At 51.7% G+C, this 26,538-nt stretch overlaps 1 protein-coding gene across 1 annotated transcript; it reads right to left on the bottom strand.

The window, feature by feature from the left end:
• Positions 1-516: 516 nt before the first annotated feature.
• TRIM25 (tripartite motif containing 25) lies at positions 517-22,587 on the bottom strand. The gene is made up of 9 exons (XM_072779918.1): positions 21,908-22,587; positions 17,665-17,760; positions 14,831-15,064; positions 11,731-11,902; positions 9,963-10,028; positions 7,787-7,813; positions 7,355-7,444; positions 7,175-7,273; positions 517-4,453 (listed from the first exon to the last, which is right to left on the bottom strand). Exons 1-9 carry the CDS (start codon positions 22,487-22,489, stop codon positions 3,924-3,926), a joined length of 1,896 nt encoding a protein of 631 aa, XP_072636019.1. The 5' UTR covers positions 22,490-22,587; the 3' UTR covers positions 517-3,923.
• Positions 22,588-26,538: the final 3,951 nt, after the last annotated feature.

Raw genomic sequence — 26,538 nt, 5'->3', positions numbered from 1 at the left:
AAACTGGGAGTTCTAAGAGGCTTTCCACTGGCTAAGTTGTAAGGGTCTCTCATTGGCTGAGCTGTTGCCAGGAGGAGGAGAAAAATCTCCCTTCCTCCTGCTGGGGTAGTAAAGTGCAGGTGCTTTCCTGTTGGGAATGCAAGGTGCTTTCTTCCCATTGGGTCTGCAAGGGGCTGCAAGGAGTGGTACAGCATGAGAACTCCCCCTTCTGGCTTCCCAACTCCATTCTAGGAAAAAAATATTTTATTTATTTGGGGGGATGAGGCATAAGCAGGGGGAGGAACAGAGGGAGGGGGACAAGCAGACACTGCTCTGAGCACAGAGCCCAAGGTAGCACTGAATTTCATGACTCTGAGATCATGACCTGAGCTGAAACCAAGAGTTGGACACTTAACCAACTAAGCCACCCAGGTGCCCACCCTCAACTCCATTTTAAATGAAGTTTCCTTTATTCAGTTTCCCAGCTCCCACGGTATCTTCGTCTGGGATGCTATAACAAAAATACCAGAAACTGGATGGCTTAAATCACAAACTTTATTTCTCACAGTTCTGAAGGCTGGAAGATCCAGCCAAGATCCATTGTTGGTAGATTCAATGTCTGGTGAGGAACCACTTGCTGATTAAGACAGCCGTCTTCTTGCTATGTCCCCACATGGCACAAGCGGCGAGGGAGTTCTATGGAGGTCTCTTTATAAGGGTACTTAATCTCATTCACGAGGGCTTCACTTTTATGACCTAACCCATCCCCCATACCATTGCACTGGGGCTAATTTTCAACATATAATCTTTGAAGCAAAAATAAAATAATAATCTTTGAAGCAACGCAAACATCTAGTCTATGGCACACGACCTCCCTCAGGCTCAAGAATTCGTGAAAACTTAAAAAAAAAAATCACGAAGGACTCACAGAACTCAGAAAGTGCTATACTTTTTGCTGTGTGTAGACAATGCATACAATGTCTTCAATGCAAGAAAAAGTATCAGACACTGCTTTGTTACATTACAGCTTCCTAGGCACGTCAACCAGCCTTGGTGCTGGTAGTTCTCCTGGGTTTCAAAAGATCTGTGGTAATGACCCTAATTAGCTCTTAAAGAATCGGCTCCCTGGGCAGCCCGGGTAGCTTAGTGGTTTAGCGCCGCCTTCGGCCCAGGGCGTGATCCTGGAGACCCAGGATCGAGTCCCACGTCAGGCTCCCTGCATGGAGCCTGCTTCTCCCTCTGCCTGTGTCTCTGCCTCTCTCTGTGTGTCCCTCATGGATAGATAGGTAAAATCTTAAAAAGAAAAAAAAGAAAGAATCGACTCCCTAAAAAAATCATGAAATAATAGCTCAAATACTCCTAATTAACTAAAATCAATAGTGCGTTGGGTGGGGGGGGAGGCAGGATAAAGAGATTATGTCTCAATATTACAGATCACAGATCCATTTCAGAGCAATTAAAGCGGGCAGATCGGCCAGCCTTGAATAATACAAAAACCTGACCCTGACCTGATCATGCCAGAGTGACTGTCAGTCCCTGATACCCGGATCTAGGATAGTATTTTTATGTTTGTGTTCCTGGGGATTTCTGACTCTTCCCCAGGGTACCAGGGGGCATCTAGGAGGCATCTCCTCCATGATGGGATGGCAAGAGTAGGAAGCAGAGTCATCCAACTTCCTCATCTGACTTACTTTGCAAAACAAGAAGTCAGATAAATACAAAGTTGCCCCAAACTCTGGGGTGGGCAGTGTGGAGGGAACACTGTCTCCCCAATGCAAATAGAATGGCTCGAGACAGCAAGGGCGCACTCCTCCATTTACATCTCCAGAGCGCCCTGTACAGAGCTCAGCGTGGGTTACCTACTTGCCTCTTTTAGAAACAGAGGCAACCCTGCTTCCCTGTCCCGAGCTGTATGATCTCCAGGGACGAGCACTCTGTGAGTCTCAGGTGTGCATAAGGAGGCCACAGCAGGACCCTTGGATTCGTCTTCAGCATTCCCCTCCTCTAACCCCAGCCATTCCCCAAGTAGGAATTGGCTTCAGACAGGACTTTTGTTTCAGAAGATCGATAAAGATCTGACCTGGGCCAAAAGCAGAGAAGAATCACTAAAGAACTCTCCTTCCCAGTATCAAGGGAAGAAAGCTTTTTAAAAACCACATCTCGGCTACTGCAGGGATCTCTTCCCTACAAAGATGATCTCCCTCCCAAGGAAGTGAAAGTCCTTGCTGGGAGACAATCCAGACGAACCTGTCAGGAATTTCCAGTGCTCTGGGCCTGAGTGAAGTGCCCTGGAATTCCAGCACAAGGTCAGAGATGTGTTAAATTCTCAAATATTCATAGAAGAGGTCTAGGGTCCCCACGTCCCCAATGGTGACCTCTTCTTTATATCACAAAGAGCCTGATCTGAGCTCCCCCTCTTAGGAAAGTCCAGAGCAGGATTCATTTCACCAGCAAGAGGCTAAATTCCTCCCACTCTTGGATTGGGAATTTATGTCCTGACAACATCAGGACATAAGCTCGGGGAATTCGGCAATCCATGCCCTCCTTCCCCTTCGTGGGCTACGGTTCTTTTCACTGCAGAGAAACACTGCGGGAAAGTCATCCCCTTCTGCTTGGGCCCTGGAGCGTGTTCCCTCCCTGGCCCTGAAAGTCTCTGTGCCCCCTGTCCTGGTCAATCCCCACATCTGGAATTAGCTCAAAGGAGGAAAAGAGAAGGGGCCAGAGCCAGTGACGGGCATCTGACTCCCACGAAGGCCAGCACTGGGTGTGCAGCCCGTGGCCAGGGGTAAACAGGAACATTGCCATTTCCCCGGGATTTGCCAGAAGGCGCTTCTGGCCCTAGGTAGTCACCCCAGCAGGTGAGCTCACATGGTCCCCGAGGCTGCCCCAGTGACCTGTCCACACGATTGTGGGCACTCGACTGTGCCGGCCATCGTGGTATCTACACCAGCCAGGAGAGGAGAGGCTCTCGCTGAGCACAGTTAGCAGCAAGGCAAGAGGACGCTCCGGAGAGCAGGACCACCACACCTTGTGAACCCAGGGCAGCCCTCGCCCAGTAGAGTCCCTTGCCCCAATGCCTGAGCTTTGGGAAGAAGGCCTCCCACAAGGCTCTCTGGGTGCTGCCAGAGTGTCTACCAAGGGTAGGACTGGGAGGGGTTGCCATACATGGGACCTGGGTCACCCTGATATTGAATCACAAATCCCACACAGGGGGATTCAGATCAGGGCTCAAAACCTTAGCCTGAAGTTTCCCATTGGATTCAACGTCCTAAAAACCATCCAAGGGGTGTCAGGTATGAGGAGAGGAAGCGAAGCAGGGCTATTTTCCAGTGGAGGGAGAGGACACACTTCTTCCAGAAACTGATCTGGATGGAGACCCGCTATGGGTAGCTTAAGGATAGAAAATAACCAGGAACCTGAGCATACACCTGAACCCCCCCAGGTGGGGGATGAATAATATTGAAATTCAATTACTTTGGAATTTTTCAAAAATCTATTGAGTTGAATAGCCCTATAGAGAGTAATAAAAAAAGCTAAGATCCAAAGGCTGCTCCAGAGAGCAAAGGAGCCTACACCACATGGCCTGAGAAAAGAGTGTGCAGTGGCTACAGATTCCCTCCAAGAGGAAAGGGTGCTAATGATTTTACTTCCCAAAGCCCCGTCCACCTGCCAGTAGCCGGGGACCTAGAAGAACAAGGGGGAGGAGGTTTCCCTGCCCTGATGGGCACCAGGACGTGGCCGTGATTCCTGGCCCACAGTGCAATCACCCCACCTCTTCCCCTGGCCAGATCATCCTCTTACCCCAACCCCCTAACCCTAGCTTTCCACAGGTCCTCTCCCACACTCCCAACCCTTGAGGAAATCTCAGGAAGCTCTCGGAGAGGTCCACTGGCAGCTCTGTCATCCCAGTCCCGGGCACCCAGAGGCCAGTGTCTGTGGCCTGCCTACTTGTAGGAGCAGATGGAGAGCATGGCCCCGGCAGAGAACACCCAGAAGGCTGGGTACAGAGCCTCAGTGAAGTCCACCCTGTACTTATACATCAGGTGGACCTTGTCAGAGACCCCAAAGAAGATGACGAAGCCATGGTCACAGTTGAGCAGCACGCCGACCCGCGTGGCCTTGGTGGAAGGCAGCGTTTTCTCTACATTGTTGTGCCAGGCAGAGATCTTGGTGTTGAACCACTCCACGCACCAGGAGGCACTGTTGCGGCCGAGCCGGCTCTCCGGGCCCTGGCGCGGCATGCTGCCATAGCAGATGCCCACCCCACAGAAGTTGTTCTTCTGCAGCTCCACCTCCCAGTAGTGGATCCCTTTCTTGTAGCAGTGCAGGCCCAGCACCTGGGAGCAGTATGTGAACCTCTTGGGATGTGGCTGGTAGTTCAGGGGTAAGTCTGCCACAGAAGCTACAGTGTAGTTCTCCAACAGAGCTACCTTGTTGTGGGCAGTGTTGTAGTCCAGGCTGAATTTCACAGCATCTAAGAAAGTATCACCCAAGGAATCGATTACAAGGAGCCCAAAGTGCTCTCACTTTTAAGCCTTTCCCTAACCGGGAAAAGTTTTTATTCCATCCATCCATCCTTCCACCGATCCATCCATCTATCCATTCATCTACCCACCCATCCACACATCTATCCATTCATCTACCCACCCATCCACCCATCCACCCACCATACACACATCCATCCATCTTGTCCAGCCAGCCAGACATTTGTTCATCTGTCTCTCCATCTCTCCATCTATCAGTCACCCAGCTGTCTATTCATCCACCCAAGGCCATTTACTTAGCACCCGATTCTGGGCAAGATGCACAACTCTGACCAGACATGGTACCTGACCCCACGGAGTACACACTGCAACAAGCAAGACAAGCCCATCAAGAACAACACCGTGAGACCGCACCCCACCGAATGGTTGCCTACACTGCTAGAGGGACAAGTGGCCCTACTTGAAGGGTGAGGAGGGTACAAGGAAACATTTCGCTGTTTGATGAGGAAAATTAAACAGAAGCTATTCTGGACAGAGGGGATACTGAGAGCAAAGCTTGGGGTCACAATGATTGGTGGGCACGTGGTGGGACCAGGCAAGGCTGAGCACCTGGGAGAGAAGCCCTAGCAGGAGAAGAGAGACATGTCTGGGCCACATAGCAGAGAGCTAAAGAATCTAGACTCTACTTGGTGGGCAGCAGGGAGCCAAATGGCATTTGTAAACATAGCGATTACCTGAGTATTCCTGGTTGGGACACCAGCACTGGCCTCCCCACCCTTCCTGCCACACTTTCAACCAGTTCCAGGAGATCTGAAGATGGAGCGCAGCTGCTTGTTGTCCTGACTCTCCACCTCCTTCCTGGGACACACTCATTTCTGCCCCTCCCCTTCCAGGAGACCCTGGACTGCGGGAAACAGGTCCCAGGGCAGCAGAGCAGAGGGGAAATCCCTAGCCCGGGAACTTGGGAACCAAGAGGCCTGGAGTCTCCCCCTACCTGCCACTCCCTTGCTAGGTGGTTTAGGGCAAGATGCTTTTCATGGAGGCCGGAGGCTCCCCCTGGGCAAAATGAACAAACGGACAAGGGAAAATGTTCTCTAAGGCCCTGAGTTGCTAGAACTGCCTTCTCTTGCTCACGTGTCTGCTCCCAAGGAGCACAGGGCTCCAGAAACACAAGGGTCAGGGCATCACCAGTGGCTACGCGGCTCTGCCAGGCCTGGGTCTTGATGGGGACAGGAGAGCAGGAAGTTCCGGGGAGGCAGGCCCTGAGAAAGCCGAGCCCCCTCACCCCCCACACCTGGCCCCCTGCAGCTGCGGAGGGAGCAGGGCCAGGGGCACGCTTGGTGGCGGAGTCTCCGCTACTGCGTGGACGAGGGTATGGGTGGCTGTTGAGCGAGGCTGCGGGTGCAGATGGGAAACAGAAAGAGCAAGCAGGAGGAGCCCAGAGCTGGGCCTGAGGACTCAACTCCAACCACTTCCAGTCAGTTGAGGGAGGCAAGCTCGCAAAGGAGCTTAAGGAAGAGCACCAGAGCAGCATGGCGAGTGTTCCCTTCTAGAACGATGAATGCCGCTGAGCCGCACAGCCCAGCCAACTGAAGCTGAATGGCAGCTTTGACATTTAGCTGCATGGGGCTGCCACTACCCACAGCCAGAGCTGGCCTGGGGAGGGGGCAGGGTCAGAGGCCAGGCTGCCGTGGGAGAATGAGGCCCGTGGCTCTGGCCACCACAGCCCCGGAGGGCTTCCAGCAACATGGAGACTTACAGCTCCACCAGCAGGGTTTGGTCAAGCCTGGGGCGGGCAGGGCAGAGGGGGGGGTCTGACATGCAGCCACAGTTGAGGCCCAGCACTGGAGTCTCCCCTCCACACGGCTGTATTTTTCCAACTTCCCTCAATAGGATCACTGAGGAAATGAGAGGACCACACAGCCTTCTGTGCTGGTCCCCTGCAGCTTGATCTTGCAGCACTGGCCCGGCGCCCAGGAATTTGTATTTTTAACCAGTATTCAGGTGAGAGGGAAGCAGACACAGAGCAGCAGCCAAGAAAGGCGGGCTGCCTTGGCTGCTTTTGTGTTCCTCTGTTTCGCTTTCGCTCTCGTGATGAGGAAAATTTAAACACGCTGTGGAGAGGCAGGCCCCAGAAGAGCCAGTGAGGGTGAAGAGGTGGGGATGGGAGGCCTAACTCAGAGCCTGAGTCCAGACAGAACAGGAGTAGCTGGCCTTGGAGTGGGTGCAGGAGGGGGCAGGTGGAGATGCAGGAGAGATGGCAGTAACAAGGGGAGGAGGGGCCCCTCTTCTCTATGAAGTGAGGGTGGGTGGGGGACAGGGAGAAGACTGGTTATGGCAAGTGGGAAGGTTCTGGAATGGCAGAGGAGTCAGGAGAAAACTGGAACCAAAGTACCGGCAGTGGGCCCCCAGCAATGCCTGAGGCACAGCAGGGGGACCCCAGAGAAAGCGGGGAGCTGGGTTCACGCAGGGCTAGGGGTTCAGAGCACTGTCTGTGGAATCTGTGCTGGCGAGAAGCTGGGGAGGGGGGAGGCAGGTGCTGGTGGGACGGAGCCAGTCAGGCTGCGGCAGAGTGTAGGATAGGCCAGTCGCCAGCAAGAAGGAGGGGGACCAAGCTGGACCTCCCGGCGGAGGCGAGGGCAAAGCCATGCACAGAGCCACCCAGAGCCTGAGAGCCAACAGCATCACACCTCAGAGCCAACACTACTCACACTCCAGGAGCTCGGGCCTGGACTTGAGTAAGAAGTTCTCCAGCACCTTGGCTTTGAGGGACACGAGGTTTTGCTGCTCGGAGGTGGCTTTGGCTCCAGCTGGGTGAGGACACAGACAGCCATTTTCAGAACAAAGTCAGCGTGGGCACCCCGCACTGCCCCTTGCCCGCAATAACTCACTCTCCGGGCTTGCTTGTTTGAGGTCCAGTAACTGCTCTGGGGCTCCGAAGGTGGGCATCTTGACAGACGAGGCTGAGCCAGAGGCAGTGGCTGCGGATGAGGAAGAGAAACATGTCACTGAGGGATTAGATGGCCTGTCCTCCCTTCCACACTCATCTTCAAGAGCTACTTCCACAAACACACCTGGACAGCTGGCATGATACAGGTGAGCCCACCCAGGGCAACATTCACTATTCATCTCGCTCACATGTACTTGAGCTCACCCCCAACCTCAGGCCTCATCCCCACCCTGCCCCAAAGGAACGTAATCCCAGAACTCAGGCTCCATCCCGGAGCCCCAATGCCAGAGGACAGCCTTCGCGGCCTGCCAGCACTTAGCTCCACACGTGAGCAATTTCCAGAAACAAAAAGATGCACAGGTACATAACCTACCAGGTTTCTTGGTTTTCTTTTCTTCTTCTGAAAAAGAAAATTTTCAGAATGAAGATCTTTGCAAGCACAGCCCAATGACACCTTCAAAATCCCATGAGAACCATTTGCATGAATGTGATCCACACAGATACTTTCACTGGGAATATATTTCACTAGGATATTTTCATTGGATGCAAGCACACAAATCTATGATGACAGAAACATGCATCAGTGGTTTTGGGGGTTGGGACCGATAATGAGGAGCATGAAGGAATTTTCTGGGGTAATTCTCTAACTTGATTTGGGTAAGGTGACACACACATACACGTCTGTCAAAATTAACTGTACTCTAATTAAATTATACCTCTGTAAAATAAAAATACAAAAGAAAACATACACCCAAAAAAGAAAAAAAGATGGAAAAAGGAGTCAGCAAAGAAAGGTGCTTGCCGAGTATCACAAGAGTCTTTAAAAACTGTCTGGAGAGGGACGCCTGGGTGGCTCGGTGGTTGAGCACCTGCCTTCAGCCCCAGGCACGATCCTGGAGTCCCGGGATCAAGTCCCACATCGGGCTCCCTACATGGAGCCTGCTTCTCCCTCTGCCTGTGTCTCTGCCTCTCTCTCTGTGTCTCTCATGAATAAGTAAATAAAATCTTTAAAATAAAAAAAAAAAAACTATCTGGAGTAATCACCTATGAAAACTGAATTTTTTTTTAATTTTCTTTTTTCTTTTTTTTAATTTTACTCACTTATGATAGTCATACAGAGAGAGAGAGAGGCAGAGACACAGGCAGAGGGAGAAGCAGGCTCCATGCACCGGGAGCCCGATGTGGGATTTGATCCTGGGTCTCGAGGATCGTGCCCTGGGCCAAAGGCAGGCGCCAAACCGCTGTGCCACCCAGGGATCCCGAAAACTGAATTTAGCTAAAGCAAAGACTCTCAAAGAGTGCCCCTCCCCGCCCCCAGCAGCATCAGCACTGCTGGGGAATTGTAGGAAATGCAAACTCTTGGATCCCACCCATGACCCTGATGAATCTGAAAGTCTGCGGGTGGGGCCAAAGTGATCTGTGTTTTACAAGCCCCTGGTGAGTCTGAGACATATTCGAGTCTACTGGAGCTAGAGGATTTCGGGTTCCTTCTGTCACCTTCCCCACCCCTAGAATGAAAAGGGGTGTTTTGGCTCTTATCCCTGCCTGCCTGCAGGGTACTTCACGTGGTGGACATGCCCGGCTCTCTTCTATCATCCTCCACCTCCCTGCCAGCCCCCATTCAGCCCCATGTGACCCCCTGTGTCCCCCTTCCTCCCACTCCTGAGTCCTGTTTCCAGACGCTGTCTTCACACTGGCCCCATTTCCCTCTCTCCCGCCCACTCCCGCAGGACTGGCATCTCTGGAGGGCCCCCTCCCAGGTCATCGCAGTTGCTCCAAGTCCCGTCTATACTGTGACTGGTCCACTCCTTCCCTGCCCATTGCCCCATGGCAGCCCGTGGCCAGGATCCACAGCTCACTCCTGCCAGAGCGGCGCTGTGATCTGGGGCAGCAGCAAGAAATTCTGCCGGGGGCGGGGGTGGTGCTCTGAGAAGGACACAGGTACACAGCATTGGTTCTGCTATTTTTCCTTTTCCCTTGGTCACGCCAAGTGTCCTTCCACATCTGCCCGCTGAGCTGGGGGCTCCCCACTCCACCCACACCCGGCACCCGGGGCCCTGGCTCTATTCTGTTCTAATAGCACGTGCCTTCTCACCATGGCAGTGATATGCCCCCAAGCGGGCCAAAATGGATTTTTGGTAGAAGGTGAAAAAAATCTTATTCTTTATATGTATAAAAGCATAGTCTATAAATAGACATACTGCATATGCACGGTATTAAAATTTCATGGGGCAATTAGGGCCAAAACTTGGGTGTTGGCAAATATTTCTCAAGACAAGTGGGCTTTGGTAACCTTGCTGGCCCAGGCCACCTGCAGAGCCAGTGCTGATGGGCCAGTCCTGCTGAGCACCCCAGGGGAGCTCTCACCACAGCCCCTCCAGCTCCTGTTCAGTGGCCCGTGGCCAGATGCATCTCCAGAGGCACTTGCCCCCCTCCCCCAGCAATTTGGGCCAGGCTGGTGGGAGCAGCCATGCCTGTGAGGGTCTCGGCTGGAGCCCCGGCTGGCCACAGCCGTGCTGCGCCCCAGGAACAGCAGCAGAGTTACTTACTCGGGAGCTTTTTCGCAAAATGTATGGGTTTGTGCGTGGATGCTGAGCCATGCTCTCCAGGGTTCCCTGTGCCAAAGAAGAAGGCATTAGTTTATGCAGCTCCTCTGAAGGCACCCTCCGGGCCAGCTTGGCTAGGGCCGGGAGAAGAGAGGCTTTACAAAGGCAATTTCCAGTGACTTTCCCCATCCAATCATTTACAAGAGCTAGAAACAAGGTGACACGAAGACAAGTTTGTTGTGTCCTTCTCTGGCTTAAAATATAGCGGGGGTCAAGTGTTTTCTCTGCCAGTGCCCCACTCCATGACCTCTGAAGCCTCTCTGAGGTTCAATTTCTTCCAATGTCAACAGGGATGAGCCCCCTGCTTGTGGCAATGAGGCCAATAAGCCTGGTATGCAGTGCTAGTTCCTCCCCCTCCAGTTTTTCCATCAACCCTCCTCCCCCAGACTAGCAATCACTGATGTAGCAGGAAAATAAATATGCATGGCCAACTCATCCACAGTTTTACCCTCTATACAGAGTGTGCCACACCTGTCTCAGAGGCCCTTCTGCAAGGACACTCAGCTAGCCAAGCTGAAATGCAAGCCCACCCCCAGGGTTATGCACTAAGATTAACTGTGTGCAAGGCTCAGTGCCTGGCATAGGGGAGAGAGTATTGGATGAAAAACAGACTGAGCCCCGCCCTCACAGAAACTGCAATCTAGTGGGGGAAGAACAAAATGACAGAAAAGCAAACGCTGCCAAAGGAAGATAAGGATCCTGGGACCTAGTCTGAGGAGTGGGAGTGGTGGTGACAGGGAAGGTTTGCTGAGAAATACAATGTTTCACCCAATCTCTGAAAAGTGAGAGGAGTGAACTGGTGAGGATGGTGGAGTCTGAGCCTTCTAGGCAGTGGGAAGGGCATGTACAAAGGCCCTGTGGTAGGAAGTTTAGCATATGTGAGGAACTCAATGCAGAGACATGTGTGGGACAAGGGGGCACTTCAGGACTGGTGAAGTGGACAGGGCCTGACCAGGCAGGGTCCTGTAGAACACTGTCAAGAGCGTGGTCTGAAATCTAAAAGCAATGGAAACTCTCTTAACAGGGTGAGGGAAGAAAGTCCCAGGAGATCAGATTTGCATCCTAAAAAGCTCTCTGGCTGCAACAGGCCTGGATACGGAAGGATTATTTAGAAAGCTGCCACAGGTGGTGGCAAGAGAAAGCAGGCAGGTGGTAGCTGGCACTGAGGACTGAGTGGACTGAGTCAGGAGATATTTAAGAAGTAAAATCTTAAATAAAATCTTTAAAAAAAAAAAAAAAAAAAGAGCAGCCCGGGTGGCCCAGCAGTTTAGTGCTGACTTCAGCCCAGGGCGTGATCCTGGAGAACCGGGATCAAGTCCCACGTCGGGCTCCCTGTATGGAGCCTGCTTCTCCCTCTGCCTGTGTCTCTGCCTCTCTCTCTGTGTCTCATGAATAAATAAATAAAATCTTTAGGAAAAAAAAAAAAAAAAGCCATCTGAGCAAGCCTCAAGATCACAGACAAAAAGAGCCTGTCCAGAAAGTCCCATTGTTAGCATCAAGGCCCCCAGAAATGTTTTAGGCAGGATGGCTACAACCCAGGATGTTTCCCCACCACCTCCCAGATGGAGGGAGGGGGCAGATGTCTCAGGACCCCTGAAATTCAAGCCCTTGTGCTCTGAATCAAGACCCTCTCCCCAACACCAAAACACTGAGGGGACCCAACCCATTTCAGGGGTCCCAGGAGGGGAGCATGGTGGTTGCTAATGGTTACCTGAGCTGGTGGGTTCCTCAGCCTTCTGGTCCTGGGACTGCCTGATATAGTGTTTCAGCCTCTCTTTGAGATTTGAGGTGCCCTGACAGATACCCTTTATCAGCTCCTGATTCAGGTCCACTTTGGGGACGTAGACTGGCTTTGTTGAGATTCCTTGCAGTTTTTTCGCTTTCTGAAACAAGCCAAGGAGTTAGTTCAGGCAGCTCCAAGGAAGCCAGGGCCCGAGCTCCGGCTTTATGAACATCACCAGAAGCTTCCCTATGCCCACATGTGCTCAGTCCAATCAGCCTTCTCAAATTACAGGCCAGAGGTTGCTGGGGGCTAATGTGTCACTTTTGGTCACAGCTCTCTGGATGGGGACAGGCCCTCAGAGACCAGTCACCTACCATGAGAGACACTAAAGTCCACAAACAACAAGTGTCCAAAAAAAAAAAAAAAAAGAAAAGAAAAGAAAAAGAAAAAAAAAAGAAAGAAAGAAAAGAAAAAGGAAATAACAAGCATCCTGCCAGGAACTCTGCCAATTAGTGGCAGGGACAAAGTTGGGACACAATCTGCTGAGCCCCATTGATAATGTTCCCCCCTCCTCCAGCTGTGGCGGGCCAAGTAAGGAGGTGCAGGACCATGTCCGGCCCTTAAGGACCAGCTCTGAACACACGTTCTAAAACTGGACAGGGATGCCTTAGGGGGCCCAGGTTGGGCCAGGGCATATGCAGGGAAAAGGAAGGAATGTACCGAAGGTCCCAAACCTTGAGATAAAGTTGGGTCATACAACATGAAGAGGCTCTAGAGAGGGACTCAGAATCATTCTCAAAGAGCTGCAGGCAGCCACTCCAACAAACAGGAAGGAATACGGAGATGAAAATCAGTGGTGCCCAGCCCAGGCAGGGAGAAGAGGAGGTTCCCAGTCACTCCTGTACTCTCCCCAGGACCTAAACAAGGAATCTGGTCCTCTGAGGCTTTGTCACCCCATCGATGGGGCTCACCAGAACATGCGCTGCGTGCCAGGAGAAGGGGGCAGTGATGAGGGATGGGCTTCCCGAAGGAGCAGGCGGTCTGAACAGACATGACTACAAGCACATCTAAAAGCACGCCACCCAGTGCTAGGGCAGAGGCAGCGTGACCTGCTCCATCACCAGTAATGGCAGGATAACAAGATCTGAGGAAGATGGGGGGAAGCTGGGGTGGCCCTGTAAAAAAAAAACAGGATATACTAGGCAGAGGAAGTCGCCCTGGAGTTCCCCTCCAAAGCCCAGTGTGTCTGGGGAACGATGAATGCTGTGCGGTGCTTATAGCACAGAGCATGGGCTGGGGGCGGGTGGCAAGAGAGGAGGCTGCTGGCAAAGACAGGGTCTGGTCACTGAGGGCCTTTAGAAAGAGACCTCCAGGGTCCATGGGGAGGAGGGGCGGAGGCATATGCAGTAGGCAGCGCTCTAAGATGGCCCCCAAGATGCCCACCTGGCCTGGGGGTACATACCCCGTATAATCTGCTCCCCCCTCCCCATGCCCTGGAGTATGGGTGGGACAGTGAATACCGCAGGATATCACTCCTGTGGTTCAGTTACCAAGCATGGGAAAACTGAATGAATACTGCAGATGTAAAGAAGATCCCCAATCTGTTGGTTTTGAGTTCATCAGAAAGGTGAGTATCCTGGGTGGGCCTGATTTCACCAGGTCAGAGCCATTAAAAGGGATCAGGCTTATAAGAAAGAATGGAATCTTGCCGGGACGGGACGCCTGGGTGGCTCAGCCTTCAGATCAGGGTGTGATCCCGGAATCCAAGATCAAGTCCTGCATCAGGCTCCCCGCAGGGAGCCTGGTTCTCTCTCTGCCTGTGTCTCTGCCTCTCTCTCTCTGTGTGTCTCTTATGAATGAATAAATATTTTTTTAAAAAAAGAATGGAATCTTGCCATTTACGACGACATGGATGGAGCTAAAGAGTATCATGCTCAGCAAAATAAGTCAGAAAAAGACAAACACCATGATTTCTGTCATATGTGGCAATTTAAGAAACAAAAGGAGCAAAGGGTAAAGAATAGAGAGAGACACACACAAAGCCAAGAAACAGATTCTTAACTCTAGGAACTGGTGCTTACTGGAGGGGAGGGGGGTGCGGGGTTGGGGGAACAGGGGATGGGGGTTGGGAGTACACTTATCATGATGGGCACTGAGTAATGTAGAGAATTGTTGAATCTGAATCTGTTGAATCTGTTGTACACCTGAAACTAACATAACACCGTATGTTAACTATATACTGGAATTAAAATTTTTTTAAAAAGCGGGGGGGCACCTGGGTGGCTCAGTGGTTGAGCCAGATGCTTTTGGCTCAGGGTGGGATCCCAGGGTCCCGGGGATCATCAAGTCCCATCAGGTTGCCTGTGAGGAGCCTGCTTCTCCCTCTGCCTATGTCTCTGCCTCTCTCTGTGTGTGTCTCTCATGAATAAATAAAATTTTTTTTAAAAAGAGGGGTACCTGGTGGGCTCAGTGGTAGACCATGACTCTTGATCTCAGGGTCATGAGTTCAAGCCCCACATTGGGTGTGGAGCCTACTTTTAAAAAAGAGAGATAGAGAGAGGAGAGAGAAAGAGAAAGACCAATAACCTAAGGAGAAGAAAAAAGGGACCAGGCTTTCCTGGAGGGAGAAATTCTCTGCTGGCTTTGAAGAAGTAAGTAGCTGCCATGCCAGGTACCGGGAGGAGGACACTCGGCAAGGAGCTGCAGCGGCCTCTGGCAACCAGCAGCAGGCCTCAGCCAGCCAGGGAGAGAGCAGGGACCTCGGGCCCGCACCCCAGGAACTGAATTCTGCCGACAACCCCATGAGCCCTTGGCTCCAAAAGGTATGCAGCCCAGCCAACACTCAGATTGCAAGCCTCTAGGCCACGTCCTGACCCCTGGGCCACAGAAAGCATGAGGTGACAAAGAAACGCCCGTACAAACCACTAAGTTTGTGGCAGGTAGTCCTGCAGCACAGGAACCGGGTACAGTGCGTGCTCGGGGCCGCGTCCGATGACCACTTAGAGCCACACCTCGTCAGGCCCCGCTGCACTGTCAACAGCACGCAGGCAGGCGGAGAGGGCATTCCAGTGTCTTCATCGAGACCTACCTCCAGAAACTCAAACTCGTCTTGCTTGATCAGGGCAAGTTCAACTTCCTCCTTCAGAGTCTGGATCTCACTCTTCTTCTTGAGGAGGATCTGGTAAATGTTGCCCAACTTGGTACTGACCCTCTTCTCCTCATCCCTTATCTTCTGTATTGAGATGGCCTCTGTGCCATCAATGAGCGCCTTGATTTCCATGCATTCCTGTCTAAGCTGCTTCATCTTCTGACTTGCAGTCTCCTAATGGGGCCAAGACACAGGGGCATCCATCAGATAGGCAAGAAAGTTAAGCCTGTGGTACCAAGTGTCGTGAGATGAGGAGCACCAGGAAGTCTTAGCTGTACTTCATGTGAGGACAAATGGGCACAATGGCTTTACATGGGAATTTGGCTACTAGTATCTAGGGAATCTGAATCTGCTCATACCTGATCCAGGGAATAGTCTCTAGAAAAACACTCAGATGAGGTGCTTGCGAGGCTCAGTCGGTTAAACATCTGCCTTCAGCTCAGGTCATGATCCCGGGTCCTGGAATGGAGCCCCACATTGGGCTTCCTGCTCAGCTGGGAGGCTGCTTCTCCCTCTCCCTCTGCCCCTTCTCCCTCTCATGCTTTTACTCGCTCACTCTCTCTCAAATGAATAAATTTAAAAATCTTTTTAAAAATTTTAAAAATAAAAACCTGGGCAGCCCGGGTGGCTCTGCGGTTTAGCGCCACCTTCAGCCCAGGGTGTGATCCTGGAGTCCCGGGATCGAATCCCACATCGGGCTCCCTGCATGGAGCCTGCTACTCCCTCTGCCTGTGTCTCTGCCTCTCTCCCTCTCTGTGTGTGTGTCTCTCATGAATAAATAAAATAAAACCAATCAATCAATCAATTAATTAATTGAATTTTAAAAATAAAAACCTGCCCCAGAGATAGACACAAGAATGCTCCTAAGCAGCATTGTTTGAATTATCAGGACCCCGGGAACAACCAAATGTCTATCAATAAGACACAAATCTGCAAATTATTCATGGGATAGACTATTAAATAGTAATGAAAACTAATGAACTGGGGCAATGCACAAATTTCCATGAGGGAAAAGACAACCTGCAGAAGACAACATACAGCATGATGCCCTTTAATGCTTAGGAACAAACAGAATGGCTTTCTTTCAATAAGAGAACACCCCTGGGGTTTACAAAGGCACATGGCTGCCCTGTCACAGACTATATTCCCAGCCTCCCCTGCAGCTAGACTCGGCTAGGGCACTAAGCTAGCCCCAGTGCAACATAAGCAGAAGTGGTGTATGCAACACTCTTCTTCCCTGTCCCCTCTTTTGCAAGCTAGAACGAAGACGTGATGGTCACCCAGCTTCAGCCAGGGATGAGATAACCCCCTGCAGTAGTCAGGTAAGAAGAAAAGACTCTGGGCACCTGGGTCACTCAGTGGTTGAGCATCTGCCTTTGGCTCAGGTCATGATCCCGGGGTCCTGGGATCGAGTCCCGCATCAGGCTCCCTGCAGGGAGCCTGCTTCTCCCTCTGCTTATGTCTCTGCCCCCACACTGTGTCTCTCATGAATAAATAAATAAAAGTCTTTAAGGAAAAAAAAAGGAGAAGAAGAAGAAAAGATTCTGAGTCCTGTCCTGTCCACATGGACAGAGACATCTCGCTAGTCTGGGTGGCTCAGATCTGCCAAAGGGAACAAAGGAAACTTCTATCTTATCTAAGCCTCTGAATTTGGAGGAGGGAGGGAAGTAATCTCTGTTAGCAGGTTAGCCGACCCCCTCCAACCAGTACAGGTACTTTCCTGTACATGCCTTCATGTAGGCTGCACAACCACCTTTGGGAAAAATATGTGATTCCATTGTGCAGCTGGACTCAGAGATCTGCCCACAGGAGCCAAGTATCACAGGTAAATTAAGGCAGGAATCTTGAGATGAAGTTATCCTGGATTACCCAGGTGAGCCCTAAATCCAATGACAGATGTCCTTATTAGAGACAGAAGAAAAGACACAGAGGGAGGAAAAGGCCATGTGAAGACAGAGGCCAGGGCTGGAGTGACTCCAGCCACAAGCCTAGGAATGCCTGAGCCACTGGAAGCTGGAAGAGGCAGGAAGGATTCTTCCCTAGAACCAGGAAGTGTGGCCCTGTCTTTGCTTTTGAACTTCTGGCCTCCAGAACCATGAGAGAACACATTTCTGTCCTGGTAAACTGAGTTTGTGGTAATTTGTTACGATAGCCCTAGACCTACATTTTTGCTTCCTGTTTTTTTCCCATTTAAATCATAACCACTTTTTATATTAGCACTTTTTTCTCACAATCTTTTTATTTTTAAGATTTTATTTATTTATTTGACAGAGAGAGAGAGGAAGAGAGTGAGTACACAAGCAGAGGGAATGGCAGGGAGAGGAGGAGAGAGAAGTAGGCTCCCCACAGAACAGGGAGCCTGACGCAGGACTCAATCCCAGGATCCTGGGATCATAATCCGAGCTGAAGGCAGATGCTTAACTGACTGACCCACCCAGGAGCCCCTCACGATCTTTTTCTTTTAAGTAAGTTCTACACTCAACATGGGGCTCGAACTCACAACCTTAAGATCAAGAGTCCCATGCTCTACCAACTAAGCCAGCCAGGCGCCCCTATATTACTACTGTATAGCCCTAATTTTTAGGGATTGCCCCTGTCCTCCCTGCACCACAGTCAGGGCTTGTAGACAGTTTCTAGTTTAGGTCTACAAAAGATCTTTTCAGGGACATAGCTTTCTGGGTATTTTGCAAGGTGATGCCTATTCCCGACCCTGTGTGTGAAACCAACTGGAGCCCCCAGGGCCGTGGCTGGCAGTGGAGAGCCCCGTCACTCACCTGCACATCCTGCTGCCTGGTTCTCACATCCTCGAGCGCCCTGGATGCGCCACTGATCTGATCGTATATGACGGTCAGTTTATGCTTCAGCTTGGTCTGCAGAGAAAAGCACCAGCATGAGAAACCACCTCAACCAGCCCCCAACAGCAGGGATTGCCCCCAGAATCTATCCCACAGAGTCTTCCGCCAACCCAAGTCTTGCCTGCCTTTAGCTCTTTGAAGTATCCTCGTATTTATTGCCTCCTTTCAAACTTCTACAGGGACAGTACAAGAAAGAAGTTGAGCATAGAACCTGGAGACAGACAGACCAGGGTGCCAGTCCCCAGTTCCCAGCTGTCCAAGCATCTCTCACCTGTGTCCTTGGCCAAGAAAGAGATACAAATGTTTCTACCTCACAGGGCCAGTGGAGGATTAACAGAAACAACGTAAGAACTCAGTAGCACAGTGCTTGGATTTTAGTAAGGATAAACGAAATGTCAGCCTGGATTATGAGGAGCCTCTTTGTTAGCACCCATTTTACTGAGGACGAAACAGAGGCAAGAAGGCCTGCACGGACGGGGGCTGAGCTCACAAAGCCAAGAACGAGCAGGGAGGGTTCATTCCATGATGGTAGATGAGGTCGTTGGGGCCACCCTCCCCCTATAAACAACCAGAAAAGCAAGCTTATTGGGAAGAAAAATCTGCTTAACGACAATGGGGAGCTAACCAAACAGGGAAGGATGGCAGCCAAGATCTAGGGGGAGCAAATCCAGAGAAATCAGCCTGGCGTCTGGAGTGGTTCTCCCAGAGCCACCTGCCATTCCGGAAGACAGCTGAAAGAACCACTGTCAACCACAGGGAAGCAGAGGGACAGGAGTCAAAGTCCAAGGCTCTGGGGCAGGGACCTCCACAGGCTACAGGCTGGGAATAAGGATGAGCAAGCAGTAGGCCAGCTAACCATCAGCTCAGTCCCTGAAACTGAACTAAGGTGACTCAAAATCGCTAAGTCCCTAGCCACCTCCAGGAACCAGAGCCAATTATGCATGAAGGAAGATAATATCATCCAAGGCCTCTCAGCATTTCTATAAATTTTCAGAATCAATCTTGGAGCGTCCTACCTCCCTGCTAAGGTGAAAAACGGGGGCACAGAAACGGGAAGGAAAAAAACCCAGCACCATAATCATAGTGACTAGAGTTTCTTATATCTGCACCACGAGCCAGGCATTGTTCTAGTGCTTTACAGGCATTAACTGATCAAAAACTAAGAACGACACTATAATGTGGGAGTTACTTGTCTTCTATAAATTGGGACATTGAAAAACAGAGTAATTAAGTGGCTTGCCTGAGGTCACATTTCTGTTAACTAGCGTTACAAGGTCCCGGCGTTATAATGAAAGCACTGAATACACTAGAAATGTCAAGAAAAAACATTTACTTCCCCTAATGAGCTGGCTCAACATCCTCCAGCCTCGCCTCCACTTTCCTGCCTCTCCCACTCAACTAAGATATTCAGGCCTAAATCTGACCTTGAATCTGGATTTGAACAACCCAAGGACAGTCACATGGAAGGGCTGGAGGCAGAGACCAAGGCCACACTAATTTGTCCCTGAAAGCCCAAAGTACTGATGATGTTTCAGATTCAACCTGCGTGAAGATGCCCTTTGACCCGTCCTCTTACAGTGGCCAAGATAAACAGTGGGCCGAAGGCAGAAGGCCAGGCCAAGGCAGATCCTGACTCAAGGGTCTCAGAGCTAGAAAAGAACTCAGAACACCCAGGCCTGTCAACTGTTCCACCTCCAAAAGCCACTCTCTGCAGTACACCCCAAAACTGGTGGTTTGGAAAATTGTTTCCACCACTAATGAAATGCATATGGCAATCCCCTGATGGCAGAGAGAGGGGCCAACATGGCTCCAGACAAAAGAAAGTGGCCCAAGGATTTTGAGAGGCGCAACAATCTCCTCATTGAGGGTAGAGAATATTTTGAAGTTCTGAGGTTCTGCTCACATATTGGGGACTTGAGTCCTCCAAGAGGATATAGGAAGAGCCAGAGTCCTGAGTCTGCCCCACACCAGTAGCCAAGCCAAGCCGGCCACTAAAGGCTGGGGCACTGATCAATGAGACTGGTTCTGTCCCAGTAGTGAACAGCAGCAGGGCTAGAAGGGGAGGCCGATCGAAGGACTTTGCAAGCCAGGACAATGGTGAGGCCTGGGGAGGTAGCAAGGCCAGGCCTGATACAAGGATTACAAAGCCAAGCACGTACGGATGCAGGCCCCAGAGGCTGAGAGAGAGCTGTAGCTCCAGGCCAGGCTGAGAAGAACCCTCCTGACCCTACTTGCCTTCTGACTTCATGGATAAGAACTTCTAGAAGAGCCTTTTGGCAGGAGCCGTCATGGGTCCTCAAGGATAGGCCCATGCACCCTGAGGCAAAGAAGAAATGGGCAGCCTGATACCTGCCCCCCCCCCCCCCCAGCAAGTTCTCTTCCACCCCAGCTGCACAGAAAGTACACCTGCAGCACTTAGGCAGTACTCGCCCAGCGAGGAAGCAGTCAGAATTGAAACCCAGGCGTCAACACCAAGCCCAGGTCAGAGCCCAGGTCAACCAGCCACCTGCCTGTCATGGGGGCCTGCCTACAAAGCACTTTCCACACAGCTCCAGAGCCTCCTGACCGCCCTCGCAGATTGGGAGGGAAGGCTACTATCCCATTTTACAGATGAGGAAGCTGAGGCTCAGAAAATTGCCGTGACTTGCCCCAAACCATAGTTGATATGGGGCAGAATGCAGCTCCTGGCTTGAAAAGTGATACAGGTTCTTTAAGGCAGCCGGTGGAGACCCAGGTGGCCGTGCCTGACCTGGTCATGCCTCAGAGGTCAACTCTCAGGCCATGTCTTGAGGTCTGGTCTTTGAGACTCAGGGAAGAAGTTCTGAGGGCCCCAGCTCAGACAGAAGCAGACCAGGCCCAGGAATGGCTATGGTTGCACAGGAACAAGACCTGGCTCCTGGTCCTGGCGCCTGCCCCTCCCTCCCCCCCCCACCCGCCCCAAACCTCTGCCAGGCCTCCTATCTCCTTCAACAACAGGACAGTCCTTGTTCTCCATGACAGGGCCGAGAGACTTAAAGGCAATCAGGCTATGCTGTGGAGCTCATGCTGATATAAAAAAGGTGGTCCGATTACACCTTGTCAGCCCCTGCCTTGAGTCCATAAGGGGAAATTATGATTTACCCCAAACCACTAAAACCATCACAGACCTGGAAGGCTCCTTTAGGAGCCACCTGGTCCCACCTCCTCAATTTACTGATGAGCACTCAGGCCCCGGGGACCAACAGTGTGCTCGTAAAGTCTCACAGCCAGGCTGGAGGGTACTGTGGTGCAAGAGTCTGGCGCTGCCTGTGGGGGTCTCCAGAGAGATCTGGCATTTGCCCACGGTTCTGCTCATCATGATCCTACCTGGTCACTAGAACTCTTGGGGATCCCTGGGTGGCGCAGCGGTTTGGCGCCTGCCTTTGGCCCAGGGCGTGATCCTGGACACCTGGGATCGAATCCCAGGTGGGGCTCCCAGTGCATGGAGCCTGCTTCTCCCTCTGCCTATGTCTCTGCCTCTTTCTCTGTGTGTGTGACTAAAAAAAAAAAAAAAGAACTCTCTGCCTACCGAAGCTTTTTGGTTCACATGATCTCAAGCCTCCAGGAATGTCCCATGCTCCAGGAATGTCCCAAACTCGGGTATTGGGCTGGTCATGGGGAAAAGTGGCAAACTCTAGAGTCGAACCAGGGAGGGGTCCCAATGCCTGCTCCACCACTCACAGGGTTAGTTTAGGCTAAATGAACCTCTCTGGATCTTCCGTTTCCTCAACTGCAGGATGAACCCAATTAGATCCACCTCTTGGATGCTGCCAAGATCTCCCGAGGTAACCTCCAGGGCTCCTATTTGATATTGGAAACCCTCTACTAAACGCCGTCAGCCAAGGAGTAGGCTTAAGGCAAGCCACATCAGCTGTCTTCCGCGGTCCCCTCTGTGCAGCAGGGGCCCGCGGAGGGTGGACCACGGACGACGGAGGAGGCCTGTATGTTCTCCTTGCCCCGCCTGGGTGGTCAGGCCCAGCAAGGCCCATCCTCCCACCCCAGGTGGCCCGCGCTGGGCCTCGAGGCGATGCGCGCACGGTGGCTCCCTCGGCCCCGCCCGCCCCGCGGGCCCCAGGCGGCCTCCCTGTGCCCTCCCGCGCCCCCCCCCCGCACCCCCTCCCCTCCCCCCCCCCCAACCCCGCACCTCCAGGTCGGCGCTGGCCTGGCTCAGGGACGCAGGCGAGCAGGCCTTGTGCTCTATCAGGCAGATGTAGCAGATGCACTCGTCATGCTGGGGGCAGAAGAAGTCCCGCAGCCGGTTGTGCTCGGCGCACTTGCGGCGCAGCAGGTCCTTGACGGGCGGCTGCAGCTGGTGGTCCTGGAAGGCGGGGCTGTCGAGGTGCGGCTGCAGGTGCTCCTGGCAGAAGGAGGCCATGCACACCATGCACGTCTTGACGGCGGGCGCCTTCAGGCAGTGGTCGCAGGCCACCGGGCCGGTCTTGGCCGGGGCCGCGGGCGTCCCGCCGTCGGGGGGCTGGGGCGCCGCGCCCGCCTGCAGGAGCTGCTCCACCACGGCGCACAGCACCGTGTTCTTGTGCAGCTGCGGCCGCGCCTGGTAGACGGCGCGACACTGCGGGCACAGGTACGGCGGGCCCTGGACAGCCCACGTCTCGTCCAGGCACGCGCCGCAGAAGTTGTGGCCGCACGGGGTGGTGACCGGCCCCTTGAAGGGCTCCAGGCAGACGGAGCACGACAGCTCCTCGGCCAGGGGGACCAGCTCGGCCATGGCGCTCGGCGGCCGGACGGGACGCGCTGGGACGCGCGGGCTCGGGGCGACACTGGCGCCCCACCCCCCAGGCCGAGGAAACGAAACCAGCGAGCGGCAGGGCGGGCCCGCGGCGCTCCAGGAAGTCACGCGGGGCGGGGCGGGGCGGGGCGGGGCGGGGGTCCCGGGGCGCCCGGCGCGGCCGTCGGGCTCCGGGTCTGGGGCGCCCCCCCGCGGCGGTCTCTACGCGAGGCCGCCCCCGCCCCCGCCCCCGCCCCCAGCAGCCGAGCGGGCCTGCCCTGCACGCGAGGCGCCCCGGGGCGCAGCCTGAGCCGCCCTGCAGAGCTCCCCGAGCTGCGCTCCCGCTGGGGGCCCCGGGCCAGGCTGTCTCCGCACTGGGCTAGCGCCCGAGGCCGGGCAGGGAGGGTGCCCCTCTCCCTCCCGACTCTATGTATTTATTCATGAGACACACAGGCCGACGGAGAAGCAGGCTCCATGCAGGGAGCCCGACGTGGGGCTCGATCCCGGTCTCCAGGATCACGCCCCGGGCTGCAGGCGGCGCTGAACCGCTGCGCCACCCGGGCTGCCCATCCCTCCCTTTCTAACTCCCTGAGGCTCTTGGGTGGCTCAGGTCGTGATCCCCGGGGTCCTGGCATCGAGTGCCCCATCGGGCCTGGCAGGGAGCCTGCTTCTCTCTCTGCCTATGTCTCTGCCTCTGGGTCTCTCATGCATAAATCATAAAAATAAAAATATTTTTAAAAAGAAAAAAAAAAAAGGGCAGCCCCGGTGGCGCAGCGGTTTAGCGCCGCCTGCAGCTCAGGGCGTGATCCTGGAGACCCTGGATCGGGTCCTGCGTCGGGCTCCCTGCATGGAGCCTGCTTCTCCCTCTGCCTGTGTCTCTATGAATAAATAAATAAATAATCTTTAAAAAGAAAAGAAAAAAAAAACCTTTAATAAACAAATACATAAAATAGACTCGTTTCCTCCCCGCTGGTCGGTGGGACTGTGGCACAGCAGCTAAGGATAGGTCCCTGAAGGCCGACCCCAGGCACTCATGCTTAAAGCTAGCGATTTCTTTCCATACCAACCGACAGAACATGCAGTTGTATTTTGTTTTTTAATTTCCAGCTCTACTTTCCTGGGGTTTGCAGATATACTAGTTTTAACAAACTAATTATATTAAACTACTCTCTCTCTCTCTCTCTCTCTCTCACACACACACACACACAATAATTTTGAAACAAACGTTTTTCTCAAAATTGCTTAGATTTATTTCCATTCATTCATTCAGCTCTGTTCCCCTGGCCTGGGTGCAAGAGAAGTGAGTGTACAGGAGGAGACAGCTGTTCAAAGGAGGGAAGAGGGGGTACAGAAAAGAAAGGTAGTGTTTTGGGAAGAGTTAGCTGGAGTTTGCCTTGGAGACAGAGTGAACCACAAAAATTACAAAAGGTAAATGTCTTAAACTGCTAAAAGTAAACCCTACCATTTATGGGGCACCTACTCTGTGCCAGACAAGTCACGTACGCTATGTCCTATAATCCTTACAAACACTAGAAGACTTACTACATCCATTTTACAGATGAGGGTCATGTGTTTGGTGTTTGTTTGTTTGTTTGTTTGTTTGTTTTAAGTAATCACCCTGCCCAAAATGGGACTTAAACTGGGGACTCTGAGATCAAGAGTCTTGGTGCTCTAGGACTGGGTCGGCCAAGTGCCCTCCGCTCACCATTTTTTTTTTTTTTTAAGTAATCTCTCCACCCAAGGTGGGTCCTAGAATAGGATCACATATATTATACAACACAGGGCTGAGATTGTGGCTCAGGACTGCTTTGCTTAAAATTCTAATTCCTGGTTTTACTATTTCTATTCCTCCAAGACTCAACCCCATTTGTTCACTTTTATATTACGCTGTTGTTGTTGTTGTTAGCTTGGGGAGGAGGAAGGCAGAAGGAAAGGAAGGGTTAGGAAATCAAATTTTGTATATAGTATCTCATTTAATCCTTGCACTAAACCTTTAAGGTAGGTATTATTATCTCATGTTACAGATAAGAAAACCAAGGCTTAGAGAAACGAAGTAGCTTGCCTGGGATGCCAGATAGGCATGCAGCCTATCATATTCTAGAAACCAAACATTTCTTACTAGAAGAGGTTGCCTCCCAACGGGAGGGATGGAGTCCTTTCCAGGAAATAAATTATGTGAAACACCCTATGACTTAGCTCTTGTGGGTGAGGTGGCCTGGTGACTCATCCAGAATGTCTAGAATTTTCTGAGTGTTTAGAAGGGCTTGTTAGTGAAGACTAGAGGGAACATAGTTTATCTTTATCAAATTCCATGCAGTAGATACTTACTAAGACCTGAGACAGGGAAGCTGAAGGGGCTCCATTTTCGAAAGGCCCCATATACTCACACTCTCTATTTCACCTAGCATGTGGGTAAACCAAAGGAGCTACTTTCCCACTCCAAGGGGGAAGCAAGGGAGTGATTCATTCTCCGAGTCTCATCCCAGCCCCCTAAACACTGGATAACATCTAAGAAGAACCAGATCCCAAACATGTTCCAGGACATTAGCTTTGAACAAATCTCAGCCCACGCTAGCATCAATACCCCTACCTGTGGTGATTTATGAAATAACACCTGTTGTTCACCTGACACTCGTCTTCGATTGGACTCTACCCTGGATTCCTGAAGGAACACGTACCCTGAACCCCTTTCCTGTATAAACTCCTAGCCCCAAGTGATGGGAAAACTCACTTTTTCTTTTCTGAGTCTCCCAGACACTCCATTTGCTAACACCCTATCACTGCTCAGTAAACCCCATGTTCACTTCCTCCTGGCTCACATGCGATTTCTAGCTGTCTGAAGCCAAGGGCCCTCCTGACTGGTCCTGTGAGGAGCGATTGGACCTACTCCTGTGGGCCCTCAGCCCAGGCTGGCCTACGTCACTGCTATGCTAAATTCATCCCATCATGGTTAGAGAATATGCTTTATATTGTTTCAATATTTTAAAAGGTATTGAGACATCTTTTATCTCCTAAATGTAGTCTATTGTGGATTACTGTTTGCATGCTATTTCTTTTTTCATCCTATTTGTGTCTTTGAATCTAAAGGATGGCTTTTGTAGACAGCATATGGTCAGGTTGTGTTTATTTTATCCATCTTACCAACCTCTGCCTTTTCATTGGAGCATTTGAGCCATTTACATTGAATTATTGTCAAGGTAGGATTTATATCTGCCATTTGCTATTCATTTTTATGTTTTATATCTTTTTTGTTCTTCTCTTTCTCCATTACTGCCTTCCTTCGTGCTAAATATTTTCTGGTGTACTATTTGTATTCCTTTGTTATTTCTTCAAATATTCTTTCTGCCCTCCCTCTCTCTGTGGAGGCAGAGAAAAATCAAGGCCATTCCCCCTAAAGTTTAGCATTAGCACAAGTACAGCCATCTTAGGCCCCTGTGAATAAGAGCTGAACTTTACGGGGAAAAACTGCAGAATGTCCTCAATGTCCTTGGCAGAGAATCCCATATCAGAAAGACAACAGAGCCCACGCCCGTGGTAGAAAGTCCCATATTAGAATGAGAACAGAGCTCAATGCCCTTAAGCCCCATATCAGAATGTAAACAGAACTTGAGAAATTCCTCCCCCCCTTCTGAAAATCCCCTAGACCAGCCTATAAAAACCCAGCTGTAACGCACTTCGGGGTCCAAGTCCCTGCTCCGCTGTGTCAGGTACGCTTGGACCCAAGCTCGAGCTTGTAAATAAACCCTTGTGCGCTTGCATCGGTGTCGGCTCCTCGGTGGTTTCTTGGATTCGCAATCGTGGGCACAACACTCTCCCCTCTCCTCCACGAACTCCCATTCTATAATGTTGGTATGGTGGTTGGTGTTCCACAGATCTCTGAGGCTCTGTTCATTTTCCTTTATTCTTTTCACTTTCTGCTTCAAGGCTGGATCATCTCCAATGATCTGTGTATCCAGAATCACAAATTCTTTCTTCCATTTGCTCAAATTTGCTGTTGAACTCTGGTGAATTTTTCATTTCATTTCTGTTACTTTTCAACTCTTGAATTT

This window comes from Canis lupus, chromosome 16 (assembly GCF_048164855.1).
Source record: "Canis lupus baileyi chromosome 16, mCanLup2.hap1, whole genome shotgun sequence".
Taxonomy (NCBI): domain Eukaryota; kingdom Metazoa; phylum Chordata; class Mammalia; order Carnivora; family Canidae; genus Canis; species Canis lupus.
The sequence above is the reverse complement of the archived record's forward strand: the minus strand, read 5'-3'. Positions and strand labels throughout refer to the sequence as shown.

Excerpts from the sequence above, each read along its gene's own strand:
- TRIM25 (XM_072779918.1), bottom strand. The coding sequence starts at position 22,489 with ATGGCCGAGCTGGTCCCCCTGGCCGAGGAGCTGTCGTGCTCCGTCTGC. Across the intron at positions 15,065-17,664 it reads CCAGGCAGCAGGATGTGCAG|GAGACTGCAAGTCAGAAGAT; the intron begins GTGAGTGACGGG and ends TGGCCCCATTAG. Across the intron at positions 11,903-14,830 it reads ACGAGTTTGAGTTTCTGGAG|AAAGCGAAAAAACTGCAAGG; the intron begins GTAGGTCTCGAT and ends GGCTTGTTTCAG.